At 40.1% G+C, this 16,398-nt stretch overlaps 1 protein-coding gene across 1 annotated transcript; it reads right to left on the reverse strand.

Moving 5' to 3' along the window:
• Positions 1-12,483: 12,483 nt before the first annotated feature.
• LOC139479493 (uncharacterized) lies at positions 12,484-14,493 on the reverse strand. The gene is made up of 4 exons (XM_071262338.1): positions 14,337-14,493; positions 13,769-14,059; positions 13,160-13,302; positions 12,484-12,589 (listed from the first exon to the last, which is right to left on the reverse strand). The coding sequence occupies exons 1-4, from the start codon at positions 14,491-14,493 to the stop codon at positions 12,500-12,502; spliced, it is 681 nt and encodes a 226-aa protein (XP_071118439.1). The 3' UTR covers positions 12,484-12,499.
• Positions 14,494-16,398: the final 1,905 nt, after the last annotated feature.

Consider the following 16,398-nt stretch of genomic DNA (forward strand, 5'->3'; position numbering starts at 1 on the left):
CAAAAGTCTGAGAAAAGAATACGCCATACTATGCATTGTATATTTTAAATATTGTTGATTGTTGTCTTTTTAGCTATTAAAGATAAATGTCATGATTCAAATGAAAACCAAATAAGTCATCTGTTGATGTAGTTTTTAAAAACCTTTCTGCTACTTTTTACTTACTTAAATAAAGCATAAAACAATGTCTTTAGTGTTTCTCTTTGTTTGTAAACAGCAGAATCTCTGCATTTGTAGAGGACATAGGTAATAAGAACCATAAACAAATAATGGTTTGTAAACTGAATCAAAAACGAATGATGTAACGAATGATATAATAGATCTACGCAATGGTTGGTTGGTTGGTTGTTTAACGCCGCGCTCAGCAATATTCCAGCTATATGACGGCGGTCTGTAAATAATCGCAATTGGGATCGATGACATGCATCATTCCAGTCAGAGAGCCTGATCACCCGTTCTAGTTAGTCAACCCTTGTGGCAAGCATAGTCGTCTGTTATGTCAAGCATGGAGCACATCATGAACGTGCTCGTCCAATTAAAATTTGTTCAAGTCCCTCAAACACAACTTAGTTCAATGTCTATATTAGTTGTGCAGTTTCTGAATACCCTGATTAAATCGAGAAATTTTGCAGCTTCACACATGACCATTATGACAATGTCTCAGTCTCATCCATGGCTTTCTCAACAATATCACAGCTTAACAATTGTCCTTAACGACAGTGTTTCAGTTTTTTGCTTATCGAAAATCTTTCAGTTTTACACGTATCCTTAACTACAATGTCTCAGTCAGGCACATGACCTTTGTCTCAGTTGCACACATGGCCTTTGTCTAACTCTCACACAAGGCCTTAACGATAATGTCTCAAGCTATCACATGACCTTTGTCGCACTCTAACACATGGCCTTAAAGAAAATGTCTTAGTCAGGCATTTGACCTTTGTCTCACTCTAACACATGGCCTTAAAGAAAATGTCTCCGTCTCGCACTTGACCTTTAACTCACTCTCACGCATGGCCTTAAAGAAAATGTCTCACTCTCACACATAGCCTTAAAGAAAATGACTCAGTCTCGCACATGACCTTTGTGTCACTCTCACATATGACCTTACTCTCAGATGCACAAATGGCCTTTGTCTCACTCTCACACATGGCCTTAACGACAATGTCTCAGTTGCACACAGGGCCTTTGTCTCACTCTTACTCATAGCCTTAACGACAATGTCACAGCACCACACATGCCCTTAACTAGAATATGACAACTTCACACATGTTCTTAACGATAATGGCACAGTTTCACACATGTCCTTAACGACAATATCACAGCTCCACACATGTCCCTGAACTACAATGTCCCAGTTTCACACATGTCCCTGAACTACAATGTCACAGTTTCACATATGTCCTTAACGACAATATCACACCTTCACACATGTCCTTAACGACAATATCACAGCTTCACACATTTCCTTAACGACATCATCACAGTTTCACACATGTCCTTAACGACAATATCACAGTTTCACGCATGTCCCTGAACTACAATATCACAGTTTCATATATGTCCTTTACGACAATATCACAGTTTCACACATATCCTTAACGACAATATCACAGCTTCATACATGTCCCTGAACTACAATGTCACAGTTTCACATATGTCCTTAATGACAATATCGCAGCTACACACATGTCCCTGAACTACAATGTCACAGTTTCATATATGTCCTTAACGACAATATCACAGCTCCACACATGTCCTTAACGGCAATGTCACAGTTTCACACATGTCCTTAATGACAATATCGCAGATACACACATGTCCCTGAACTACAATGTCACAGTTTCACATATGTCCTTAATGACAATATCGCAGCTTCACACATGTCCCTGAACTAGAATGTCACAGTTTAACATATGTCCTTAACGACAATATCACAGCTCCACACATATCCTTAATGACAATATCACAGTTTCCCACATGTCCTTAACGACAATATCACAGTTTCACACATGTCCTTAACGACAATATCACAGTTTCACACATTTCCTTAACGACAATATCACAGCTTCACACATATCCTTAACGACAATATCACAGCTCCACATATGTCCCTGAACTACAATGTCACAGTTTCATATATGTCCTTAACGACAATATCACAGCTCCACACATGTCCTTAACGGCAATGTCACAGTTTAACACATGTCCCTGAACTACAATGTCACAGATCCACACGTGTCTTTAGCTATAATGTCACATCCAAAGCATATCCTAAACAACAATGTCACAGCTTCACAATGTCCTTAACGGCAATGTGACAGCGTTTCACATGTCCTTAAAGATAATGTCACAGCTTCACACATGTCCTTAACTATAATGTCAAAGTTTCACAGATGTCTTTAACAACAACGTCTCAGCTTCACAAATGTCCTTAACAAGAATGTGACAGCTTCACACATGTCCTTAACAATAATGTGACAGCTTCACACATGTTCTTAACTACAATGCTACAGCCCCACACGTCCTTAACACCAATGTAACAGTTTCACGTGTCCCTTAACTGCAATGTCACCGTTTCACATGTGTCCTTGACTACAATGTCACAGCTCCACACATGTCCCTCAAGTACAATATCACAGTTTCACGCAAGACTGAAAAGGGAAACAACACTTTGAAAGTAGTGGAAAATGGATCGCTTGTTTCTTTGCGGATTCGTAATGTGCTTATTATGGACTATAATCACGACTAGTTTGACTTATGTTCGGCGCTATTCTCGTTTTGCTGCGCGAAGCAACACCTATAGGGAGCACGATAAACCGGATGTAACAAAGGATGTAAAATAAAGAGCGAAGCCAGACTGACATGTATTTTGTTTATTAGTGTCTACACGACTTGCAAGGATCTTACTATTGGTCAACATCATATTATTCACAGTAACAAACTACATCGTGTCTCTTCAAGCCCACAAACAAGGGATAACAAACTTGATCACTAAAAATGTGACATTTTTTATAAAATAATCGCTTGACATGATGATTTAACATTTCAATTGTATTTTACCTCTATATTCGGGGTGAATTTAAGCCACTTAGAAACTTACTGAATGCCCTTCTGTGGTGTTGATTATTTATAGTCACCAAGAATAATTCACATTCAAGCAAAGATTTTTAAAAAAAAAAAATTCTATTGGTTTGGATGCATCATGTATACTTTGTCAATCTTGTAAAAAGAAATTTTCAACCTTTGTTCGAATACATTTAGGAACAGTATTTCATCTCCACCCTTTTGTGGCAACCATAGTATTCCAAATTCATATCGAAAGGGCAAACCTTTAACATGTGTTACTCAGTTTGGGTGGCGTCTATCGCATGTTTCCTTTAACATAAGATAACACTGGTGTGAATATCTGTACGGTTGCAGTGATATTAAGCGTAACCAATATGATAGATTACACAGAGAGGGTGAATAGAACCACCATTTTTAAATACCTTTTGGAGTTTCACAGGGATATCTTACACTAAGATTAAATCGTCTGCAAATAATAATGCTTGGATATTTAGCATTTTTTGAAGATATGGAGATCCCGTCTTGCAAACACGTACACATGTATTCCACCAATTCTTCTATAAAAATCGAGTTCAACATTGGACTGAGAGTAACACCATTAAATAATCTGATAATTTCTTAGCACCTTCTATGACAACTGTAGATTTCACACTATCCATTCCATTTTGTAATAAAACATAAAACAACATTTTCCTATTTACAAGGTCAAAGGTTCAATTCTCGGGGGAAACACCTGCTTCAAGTGACAAAGATGTTTAAACCTATTTCTTTAAATAACAAGAACATTCAGAATAGAACCATATTTGCTCTTTATCATTTCTGTTATATACCTGTAAAGGTGTACATTTCCACGGTTCTCCACATAATATAATATACTTACCAGTTCATCAACAGTACCATCAACAATTACATATACTTTTATATTAAAATGTTTAATCATTTCTTGGATTCTTCTGGAATTGTATTTGCATAACTGAAAAAGACAGATGATCAGACATTGTATTGAATGTGACAGTAAAATGTTCAATATATGGAAAAAGAGACTGCAACATGCATATGCAGTCAAGGGTACTATAGCTACGATGACCCATAAAGGCAAAGTCACTGGAAAGTCACCTTCCATTAGAAATATCGTTTTCAAATGGTTTACATATTTTTGTATATTTGGGGTTTTTTTCGCCTGGGTAATTTAGCTGTAGAGACGTCATATCCAATATCATCCAGTGGTAAGTATTCTATAGAATCAAGTTCAATGCAGTCATCCTCAGTGCCAGTTCTATAGTTAAGGTGGGGCGGTCGAGTGGTTAAAGCGTTCGCTCGTCACGCCGAGGACCCGGGTTCGATTTCTCGATATGGGTTCCATGTGTGAAGCCCTTTTCTGGTGTCCCCTGCAGTGATATTGCTCGAATATTGCTAAAAGCGGCGTAAAACCATACTCACTCACTCACTCACTCTATAGTTAAGGTCACCACATAGTATTTTGTAGCATGGATGTTCCATTTTCAGGGAAGTCAACATATTTTCTAATAATTCTGTACCATTATGTTGATCCTGAGATCGAGATGTAATATAAACAAAGTAAAATATAACATACATATTTACAACCAGTGGGAACTCGGAGACAAGAATGACACTGTCATCCCATTCCCTGTTTACATGTTTGAATAAGCGTGAGGAATGATCATGGACATAGATCATGGACACACCACCACTGTATCTTCAAGCTCGATACTGTTTCATTCCTACGGACTGAAAAAATGTATATTCGGGGAGACTATCTTGGAGATCATCCCTGATTTTTGCCAAGGTCTCTAGGAGAGAGATTTATGTATGATAATTAGTCAAAAATTGAAGAAAGTTAGAATTTGTGAGCTTAGAATAAATAACATGAATGTTCCAACATATTATTGAAACATGAGTATCCTCCGGTAGCCTATATGTATTTGTGTTAATTGTTGTTTGTGGTATATGTGCGTCTGGGCAAAGTTGTCATTTCTCTGACGGGCTGTCAAGAGGGTTCCTGCTTCTACTGTTCCACAATCATATAAGAGTCCTTGACGTGCTATCGTAGGTGTATGGGACCTGTACCAAGAAAGCCTCCTTTCCTTCTTCCCTTGCTGACACCATGAAAGGAACTAGCTTCCTTCGGAGCTGCCTTGTATAAAATGTGGGTCTCGGGGTGCACGTGCTGTACCATGTGAGGCTTTACAAAGTTTGTTTGAAAGTATAGGTATAGCAAAGATAAGAAGTTTTCCACAATTGTTCGTAGCATGCACGACAAGAGCGTTCATCCAATACGCAAAGGCTGGGTGTCCATGTTGACGTACATGTGTGTGTGTGTGTGTGTGTGTGTGTGTGTGTGTGTGTGTGTGTGTGTGTGTGTGTGTGTGTGTGTGATGTGGAGTCGCACTGACTTTCGAAAAAAACCTCCCTCCGATCGCGTCTCTCCCATGCGCATCCCCTTTTCAAATTTGTGATACAATGATCGAAGAATTGTATTTGAAACTATTATTATATCAGAAATAATATATATCAATATAGTGTTAATTTAATTGGAGCTTTTAATATGTATATATGAAATTATGATCACAACAGGAAGAGTAGTATAGTTCGGTACAGCTGTTGCTTTTGACGGATATTTCTTAGGTAAGGAACAATTTGACCAGTCACCGTTGTTGTTTCTCTTGGTCCTTCCCCTCAACGATGATCACCGCACTTCACACACGTTGATCTATGCAATATTAAATACATTTACATTATATAATAAACATAGATTACAAACACAATTCAACATATACAATAAACACTTTTTTCTATGCAGATTTTGCAATAATTGGATTAAATTGCGTAATTCAGTACAAATTTGTTGACATGGTATTTCCGGTGTCACGTGCTCACGCTAATGTCTTTGCGTTTGGGGAAAACATGTAGATTCACTGTGACGTGTAGTATGCGTACTCAGCAATATTCCAGCTATATGACGGCGGTCTGTAAATAATCGAGTCTGGACAAGACAATCCAGTGATTGATATCAGGAGCATCGATCCACGCATTTGGGATACGATGACGTGTATCAACCAAGTCACCGAGCCTGACCATCCGATCCCGTTAGTCGCCTCTTACGACAAGCATAGTCGCCTTTTACGGCAAGCATGGGTTGCTGTAGACCTATTCTATTCCCGATCTTCACGGGTCCACACGCATATGTACACCCACTGACACACACCCACTGACACACATGCACGCACACACACACACACACACACGATATGCTCTCGGAAGCGTTCGGTTCAAAATTTAAATATGAAGAATCTAATCTAAAGCTATACTACTTAAACTTTCAAAACCCAAATGACTCTTAATTATGATAATTTGATTCTTAAACACATGCTCACAAAGTCAAATCGTACAGTCGACTCTGTTGTTTGGTACATTTATCTTATGATTATGGAAAGGGTTTTACCGCCTTTGTTTACATGGACTGGTCGGCTCGGAGTCAGTATACTGTCTGAGGTTGGTATTCATGTTAAACTGCGGCATGGTATCTCACTGGGCAAGCACTATAAATCGGCATCAATCCGGACTAGGACAAGCAGCCACACACACACATGTGCTTGCACGTCGCTATATAAGTGCACGACGCGACGATAAACCCCATTTCACCTCATCTCACCTTGTTTTCAATAACATATAATAAAAATGTCCTACATTTTGGATGTAAGCAGTCTAAAGTATGTATGCCCTGACGGCCATACTTCGGGGAATAAGGGTTTGCAGTTGTAAAATGATCTCTCTTATCCGTTTAATCATTACTTCATAGTAAACATAGATAGTAGGGGGTTTATGGAGATTATATCTAACAGTGGCATTGTTAAAACAATTCTTAATTATGTATGATATTACAACATGCATACATTTAAATGTAGTTTGTATTATTAAATCTGTATTGTTTTGAAATAGTTACAGATACTTTATAAAGTTATACAAAGGTATAGTTCCTATGCTTAGAAGTAAGCTTTCAATTCTGTAAGCTTTCATGGATCAGTATGCAGAGCACAGCAAGATTGTGGTCTTTTTTAATTATTTGAATTAAAGGATTTGAATTAGAATGATAGAATAATTATTCAACCAGATGACTCAAATAGTAAACTGATTTACAGGTCCATGGTAGATCTCATTTTCGCAGGATGTAATTTATGATAGGTTCTGCCCAGCTGTTTCAACCATGTTCGTTTACCCAAAGCGTCAATGTAGCCTGTACTTGAAGACACATGTCTATGGCTGACTAACGTGTAGTAATCAAAGTCGTTTCAATTCCCTTCACCATTTTACTTGACTGGACACAAATGTAAGTTCACTTATGTTCTAATTCACTATGTTCAACCGAACATAAAACATTTACTATGACAACATACTCCACTCATGGGTAATGCCTACCGCTGTTAACAGACGAGCGGGTTTTATTTACAAAATCATAATGTAGACTAGCGACTGTTGTGTTATATTCCGTTCCAAACACCGACACTCCATATTCTCTAAGGTATTCTTTCTGTAACAAAAACGTACATTTTAATATTTTTGGCACATAAAACCGTTACGAAATACTGCAATATCCTTGTAATATCGCGCTTGAACTTTTTATATATTACTGCGTAATTTACTTTTTGAAAATAAATAGATAATTTATCTGGACGGTGGGTCTTCTTTTGTATCCAAATCCACGTCCGGACTCCTGAATCACCTCTCTGTGGGATCACTCACTGAAAGAAAGCAACCCTTCTCCGTGCTAAACAGCGGCAATTTTTTTTTCCATACGGTTTTACCTGCCATTCGGCAACACTGCAATAACAGGCGGTCCAACACAGACAAGCATTACACTAAAAGTCCGATTACCTTTATATGTATATTTTTAACAAACAAAGAAGTCAACAGCTCGCCTGTGTGACGCGAAGGCCTCTAGTGGTGTTTTTTGCCCTCTCCTCTGCACCTTAAGCACGTGACGCCACGGCTTTCACGTGCACAACCTTCTTCAAATCACATTCGTTACCGTATTTACCCCATAGTAAATACATTTAAATGTGGAAGTATGCCGCTGGCATATTAAATCATCCTATACTTGGATTCTAAAAGGCCAAGTAAAGTCAACATGGCAACTTTGCAGATTTTAATACTTAAAGGCATACTTACTGGCCAAAATTGAATTTGAGAAACGGAAATAGCGTAAAACAGACGATTATGAACGACAGGCGAAATCGGCATCCAAACGAAAATTTCCGCCACTGAGGGGATTCCCCTTACTGGGGTTAAAACGGGTTCTCGGTAATTGATGCTCTGGTCAATTTCAACGAGCATGACGATTGGGCTGACGCCTGGTCTGCCTGTCTGCTCATCCATTTGATTACCGTGTCCAAAACTTATGTCACCTCAGTAACAAGACTGAAGATGCCTTCAGTTGTTTACTGATAGACTATGGGGGGATACATTATTCACAGGCATTTATTGTGTGGAATAGGGCCGAGGCAGCAGGTGTTTTAATGCACTAACAGGATGTTAGTAATAAAACGCTAGTTACCGATTGTTAAGAGTTACTTTTATTATTCACAATGTCAAGTTCAAAGATCGTTTCACACATTGTGGTTATTTTTGTAGGAGAAACAGAAATAGCAGAAACACTTTATATATGACGGCTAAGAATCACAAGATAGATAAACGTGGCAGCCAATGAAAACAGTTGTCACCTTTAGGCCACGCCCCCAAATAGTTGTGTCTTGGGAGCCGATTACTGAGCGTGTGATTTCAGCACTTTCACTTGGACATTTAAATACTTTCTACGAATATCATGAGCTTTTCCTCTCTGAAATTGACTAAATGTATCTAGGAAAATTGATATTCGCAACAAAATCGCCATCATTTTTTTTTTTTTTTTTACTTTACTTCCACTTTAAGACTGTCACATTAGATGTCTTTGGAATCGTTATGCATGCAGCGCCATGCAGGACACGGTTGGCCCAGTCGTCCAAGGACGTGCAGAGTTGCTTCCCTTGGGCACGCCAGAAACCTATGATTGTAGGTTCGAATCCCGGTTCGCCCCGATTATGTTTCCATGTTTGTCAGCACCATACCGGAGCTCGTGGGTTTCACGTCTGAGACCTGCATCACTTCGGGCTTTCCTCTCACATTAAGCTGACACGCCGCGATATAACTGGAGTACTGTTAAAAGCGGCGTTAAACCCAACTCACTCACTCACTTACTCATCACTTGGAAACAATTCACGTCCCATTAAGTACTTCATGTTGATATCGTGTTGGGCGACCTAACATTTTGTGACTGATGTCATTAATACAGACTTGTGTGGAGGAAGCAGTAACTGACACGCTCGTGTTGTGCTTGAAAACACTACTGATCTGAGGCAACATAAAGTCTGTCAATAGGAAACACTAGCAACAAGGCGTGCGAAATTCCATGTATAGTGAGTGATTATGGTTTTACGCCGCTTTTAACAATATTCCAGCAGCATCACGGCGGGGGACACCAAAAGGGGCTTCATACATTGTACACAGGGTATCTATGGTGACGAATGCTCCCAGGCGTATTATTATTGAATGGCGATAATCGCGATAATCGAGACAACTTGGAGCTTGAATATTTTGTTAAGAAAAACACCTTGCAACAATGTAAGTTTGTGGCAGACAATTTCTTCTTTTTTCAAAAGTCTAAAGCATGATTATTTTTTTCAAAAATTCCTGGGACAATATTTTATTTCCATAAATTCCCAGCACAACCCTACCACCACCAACCACCCACCGAATATCAAATGGGTATGGGTATGGTTAAGACCAACCATGGTACCAGCGCCATCCCACGATCAAAGAATCCTGGCACACGTCCAGACGTTATTATTTACCAAGCAACTGAAATATACAGACAGTTGTTATATTGCTAGCGTCGCCTTTTAATGTTACATTCTTCGTGGGATATTGATTAAATTTAGGCCCCCGCACGGTGTATCAAGAACGGGTGTACATTTGTAATGCGCAGTTAGACTATGGTGACCGTAACTTATGTTACGGCAGCGAGAAAGCGAAAACACGAGACGAGAAAGCGATAGTTACAGGCACAACGATTTCGCGTGTGCTATCGCTTTCTCGTCTCGTGTTTTCGCTTTCTCGTCTCGTGTTTTCACTTTCTTGTCCCGTGTTTTCGCTTTCTTGTCTCGTGTTATCGATTTATTGTCTCGTGTTATCGCTTCCCCGTCTCTTTTTTCGCTTTCTTGTCTCATGTTATCGCTTTCTCGTCTCGTGTTTTTGCTTTCTCGTCTCGTGTTTTCACTTCCTTGTCTCGTGTTTTCGCTTTCTTGTCACATGTTATCGATTTATTGTCTCGTGTTATCGCTTCCCCGTCTCGTGTTATCGCTCCCCCGTCTCTTTTTTCGCCTTTCTTGTCTCATGTTATCGCTTTCTCGTCTCGTGTTTTTGCTTTCTCGTCTCGTGTTTTCACTTCCTTGTCTCGTGTTTTCGCTTTCTTGTCTCGTGTTATTGATTTAGTGTCTCGTGTTATCGCTTCTCCGTCTCGTGTTATCGCTTTCTTGTCTTGTGTTATCGCTTCCCCGTCGCGTGTTTACGCTTATTTGTCTCATGTTATCGCTTTATCAAACGTAATTAAAGTACTCATGTTATCACTTTATCGGTCGTAATTGAAGTACGTGCAATGATATCGCTTCCTCTTCTCGTGTTTTAGCTTTCTTGTCTCGTGCTATCGCTTTCTCGTCTCGAACTATCGCTTTCTCGCCTCGTACTATCGCTTTTTCGTCTCGTGTTTTCGCTTTCTCGTCTCGTGCTATCGCTTTCTTGTCTCGTGCTATCGCTTTCTCGCCTCGTACTATCGCTTTCTTGTCTCGTGTTTTCACTTTCTCGTCTCGTGTTTTCGCTTTCTCGTCTCGTGCTATCGCTTTCTTGTCTCATGCTATCGCTTTCTCGTCTCATACTATCGCTTTTGCGCCTCGTACTATCGCTTTCTCGTCTCGTGCTATCGCTTTCTCGTCTCATGTTCCTGCTTTCTCGTCTTGTGCTATCACTTTCTTGTCTCCTGTTATCACTTATAGCGGCCGTAATTTAAGTCATGAATATGTGATTGCCTGCAGAATCGTTGTCTGTGAATTCAGCATGGCTGCATCAAGATATTGCTCCCCCCTCCCCACAGTATCCAGTGTAATTATATTGGTGCATGTTCACAGGTGTTCAGCCATACAGTGAGGCCAATATGGATATTATGAGGCCTAGATACTAGAGCCATTGTTTCTATGTAATTGGAGAGTAACCATTAACTGTTATTTTGATATACCAGTAAACAAAGTTAATAAAACCAACAAAACCCTTTCCGTTATTCATGAGAAATCTCTGCTAAAAGCGAAGTCGATTGTACATTCCGACTATTTGACTTCATCATGAGCATGTGTTTATGAATCACTATCAAATATTGATGATACCAGGTATTTGCGAAAATGTGAGTGTATCCTGCCCCACCGGTGGCATCTGCCACACACACATGCAAAGGCAAGTCATTTGTTCACCTGACAAACACACAGGAATATATGGCACAAGTCAAAACAGGGATTTTCTTCGGACATTATTTTTGTCACTGATGCTCAAATTTGGAAATGTTCTCCACATGGCAACTACAAAACATTTTGAAAGCTTCAGCCACCTTGAATATTGTAACCTTGGTTAAACTAGTTTTGAGCACGAGTCGTATGATGCTCTTTGAAATCTTCGAAGAAAGAGCATGCTCGATTGTACCTCAAAAAGTTGTCAAGAGAACCACCATAATTATATTTAATGTGTTACCTTTATACTCACTGTAAATTTTTCTGGTTTAGGAATGTAATATTACTTTAAATGTAACTATCGTGAAAATATTGATTGTGATTTTGTTTCAAATATCAATTTTCCAAGAAACACTAAGTTAATTCTAAAGAGAAAATAAAGTCATAACATTTGTATGAAATACAGACTAAACAGTTTGTTATATCTATTAGTTCATTATTAGAGTGTTCGTTATAAACATACTTTACTGTATTTAATTTTCAAAAAGGGCTGAAATCACACACTACGTCACTAGCAGATGTTTCAAGCCGTCATTGTCGCTGGCAGATGTTTCAAGCCGTCATTGTCGCTGGCAGATGTTTCAGGCCGTCATTGTCGCTGGCAGGTGTTTCAGGCCGTCATTGTCGCTGGCAGATGTTTCAGGCCGTCATTGTCGCTGGCAGGTGTTTCAGGCCGTCATTGTCGCTGGCAGGTGTTTCAAGCCGTCATTGTCGCTGGCAGATGTTCCAGGCCTGTCATTCATCAACAGAACACACAAATAACAAAACCAGTTTTATTGACATACATATGGTACACCCCGCAATGATACAGGAATCTCTAGTCTTCAACTCTACCGGTAGCTACGGTTCTTTACATTGGACTCGGAGTAGAAGTGAACACCGATCTTCTGTTTCCTGGCCTCCCGCTCTAGACGTCGGCGCTGAAACACAAAAGTTGGTTGGTATCAGGGTTATCAAAACCTCATACAAAAAGGATCAGGGCTCCGTTCCAAAAAGCGATCGTAGCCCTAAGGTGGTTGTAACACCCATACTTTAACATTAGCTTACGACAGTCGTAGCGCTACGTTCGCTTTGTGGAAAGGGGCCCAGAACACTGAAATCGGGCAAAGGCCCTGCAGCTCGAACTCATGTTAACCAACAACTCTGTCAACAACTGTACAGCTGCAGAAAATCAGTTGTGGACAGTGCTATCAACAAGGTGACACATCCAAATCAGTACCACTTGATCTTAGCAGGATCTAAAATTAGTAATAGATAATGTCACCCATTGTGCCCCTGGGATCCCAAAATGGGACACAGGGACATGTGAAACAGATAAACTTAGATACCATGACAGACCACTGACCTATTCTTCCCAGGAATCCCCACCCAAAGCTGATCTTGGCCTATCTGTTTCACTGTGCAGATGGAATGACCTTGACCTCAGTGGTGTGCACATGATATGACCTTGACCTCACAGTAAAGGGGACATGCTATGGCTTTGACCTTACCTGTTTACTGTTCATTGGTTGCGGAGACTCCTCCTGAAGTTTTCGTTTCTTGGTTTGCTTTTTCTGTCCCCGTTTTCCAGGGTCCACCACGTCGACACAAGTCACTGCTGACGTCTCCTTCAGTTCGTAAAGACAGCCTTCCCCTTAACACAAGACACATCCTTAATATGTCATCTCAGCATTTCAGAGGACAAAACATCAGAGAGCAAGAACAGAGTGAGTGAACGAGTTTGGTTTTACACTGCTCTTAATTGTATCAGATAAAAATGTCAACTGATGCAGGCGTGTTCAATGGATATGGTAGTGACACAGATCGTAATGAAGACGAATCGTAGATTCAATTCCTGGGAGCTAAGAGATGCACCTCCGCACACAACAAATTGATAGTTCATACTTAATGGCCCAGGATGACTTACAGAAGTTTTCTCCTGATTATCTTTGTAACTTTCATCTAAAAAAACAACTACCTACCAGACATATCTTTGATGTCTAATGGATAGAAGGTTAACTTTCAAGATGCAAGCTGCAAATGTAACAAGCAAAGGATGCCATCAGAGGGATGGCTGAACACTCTGGTACACCTGAAGACAACATCCAACCAGTACGTACCCGTCTGAGCTGGTTTCCTGCGATCAGTACTCGTCTGTGCTGGAAGAGCTGTGAAAGTCCACTTCCCGCTGGCCACACTGTTGACTTCAGACCCTGCTGGCTCCTGCTTCTTCTCCAGCTTCCCAGATTCAGATTTCACATCTTTGGATGCCCCTCGATTTGCCAATGATCTCTGTGTCTTCTTCCTGCCAGCTGCCCTCACATTGTCCTTGGCAGCATGAGAGGAGGACTTGTCCAGAACTGTACAAGATTCCTCACTTGATTGATTCTGTACTCCTTTAGTCTCATCCACTGCACCGCTCCCACCATCCTCCTGAATGTCCTGTACATCCCCCCCCCCCCCCCCCCCACCCTGCGAATGTTGGCACCACACGGATATGGGGGCTCACCTCTAATTGAACTTGTTGTTGTGTAATCGGGGCTGACGTTTTCTCTTCTCTGGTCTTACAAAACAACCATGACACCGCTATAGCAACAATACCTAGTGCCCAAGTTTTAATAGGACGACTATGTTCAATCTTTGAATTATGCATTAGTTTCACCTTCCTCGCTAACGCACCCATCCTACCAGCGGCGATTTTTCTGGGGTTCTTAGTAAATGTGGCTTGTGATTTCGCAATCGCTGGTATTTCCTCATTCACTTGTTGTGATTGTACAACTGCTGGTATTTCCTCGTTCACTTGTTGTTGCATCTCCACAATCTGTGGTGTCACTTGAGTCTCCATTATTATTAAGTGGGCACTTATGTTTAAATTAACAATACCTAGCCGTTATTAAAGTGGTGGTCACCGGAGCCGATGAATGGGTCTTTCTCGAGAGATTCGCATAAATACGGGCGATGTTCTGCCGGGATAGGGAGAAACGTACTAGCTACGAGTGTGTATAGTTGTAACATAGCCGACCCTATTGTTTTAGTCATGGTAGCTCCCAGTCTAGACTCGTAACGCACGTACAGTTGTTTAATTTCTTATCAATTTTTTCTATGGTATAATTTTCCCCCAATTATTGGGAACATTTTCCACTGGCTACCAAAGCAGCGAGTCTTTCTCTATGTTTATCTACATGTTCTTCTGTATGTTGATCAGGTTCTTTGAGCATTTGTTCGATGAGTTTGTCACATTCCATAATGTAATACCTAAGGAGATATTTAAGTCTAACATAATATAATATGGCATATCCAATACAGCCCATAATAATAAACTGTTGCAAAAGAATGAGGATTTCAAGCCACATTATTACATAATAATAACCGTTAATGTTCAATTTATCGTATTTTTTGCTATTGTTGCTATATATTTTGCTATAATTTGCTCAGCAGTTGCTATATTTTTGCTAAGCAATTGCATAAGCAGCTGGTTGATCAGTTTTTAATACGAGTTTACAATGCTACATTGAAGCTAACAGTTTTCTGACTTTATCTCGTTCGAGCTTGGTATAAATAACATCATTTATAAACCTATCATGGTGTTGTAACCATCTCCCAGACGGCCTTCCTTTTGTAGTAAGACCACTCAGCAGTTGTAAAACCTGAGGAGCAATTGTTAAACCTGGGGAGCAATTGTAAAACCTGTCATTTCTGCAGAATTTTCATCAATTAACTTACTTTGAGTTAGGAAAATATCGTCATCTTCAGACATACTCTCTTGTGAACAGTCAACGACACAATGCCATGCGGTACGACGCACGCGGTTCTTTCTGCACGTACAGCCTTCTTCTGCACGTGCAGTCCGCGCAGCAGTCCGCAATAACAACTGTTATAAAGCGTGTCTCGTTATACCGCGCTTATTTGCGACCCGTATACCGCGTAAATATAAGCTCCAAAAATGACATAGATTAATGGATAGCGGTTTATAAGTTGGACAAACCATTCCACCTCAGGAATGGTATGATTGTATAACCGGGTAGGCACAGAGAAGCCGAGGATGCGTAGCCTCCCTGGTTATACAATCATACCATTCCTTCGGTGTCATGGTTTCTCCATTACTATCACGTAGACATTCCTCGAATGAATCTCGGTCTTTGCAATGAAACAGGGCTACCCATTTGGTCTGCTCTCTGAGATCTTTAAGTACCCAAAGGCTTTGCTGAGTATGCCGTCTGGAGAATGCTAAATATGAAAGAATATCTTTCTTTTTGGTGAATTCTTTACTCGCACTGCAAACGTCTATTAGGAAAAGGGTTGATTCTCCTTTGTATTTTTCGTGACATACTCATAAACAGTCTTGTAAACGATCGCCCAGATCAACTTTGTACACCCCGTCGTCATTCATTACCCATCTCTCGATAGTATGTTTTATTAACGCTTATAGTTGGGCACAGAATAATAATATGATGGAAAACGTTCCAATAATGACTTTCTAAAATATCTAGAATAAAAGCTGTTTTTCCACAACCCTTTGCCCGCAGATGATAGTGCAGTCCGGTTCTTTAGGTAAAAGATTATCAATAGATCGCTTGCACGAATCGTCCATTCTGTATATTAAGTTGTGCATCCATAATCACATATAAATATATGTTTAATTTACCAGCAGATTCCTGGAGCTTTTTTATCTGTATAGTGACACCCTCGCTGGCATTTTCTATTCTCTGCCCACTACCATGTAGTTGGTCATCGTCCGTTGTTCGCATGT

The sequence above is a fragment of the Haliotis cracherodii genome, unplaced genomic scaffold (assembly GCF_022045235.1).
Source record: "Haliotis cracherodii isolate W230 unplaced genomic scaffold, xgHalCrac1.p SCAF_4, whole genome shotgun sequence".
Taxonomy (NCBI): Eukaryota; Metazoa; Mollusca; class Gastropoda; order Lepetellida; family Haliotidae; genus Haliotis; species Haliotis cracherodii.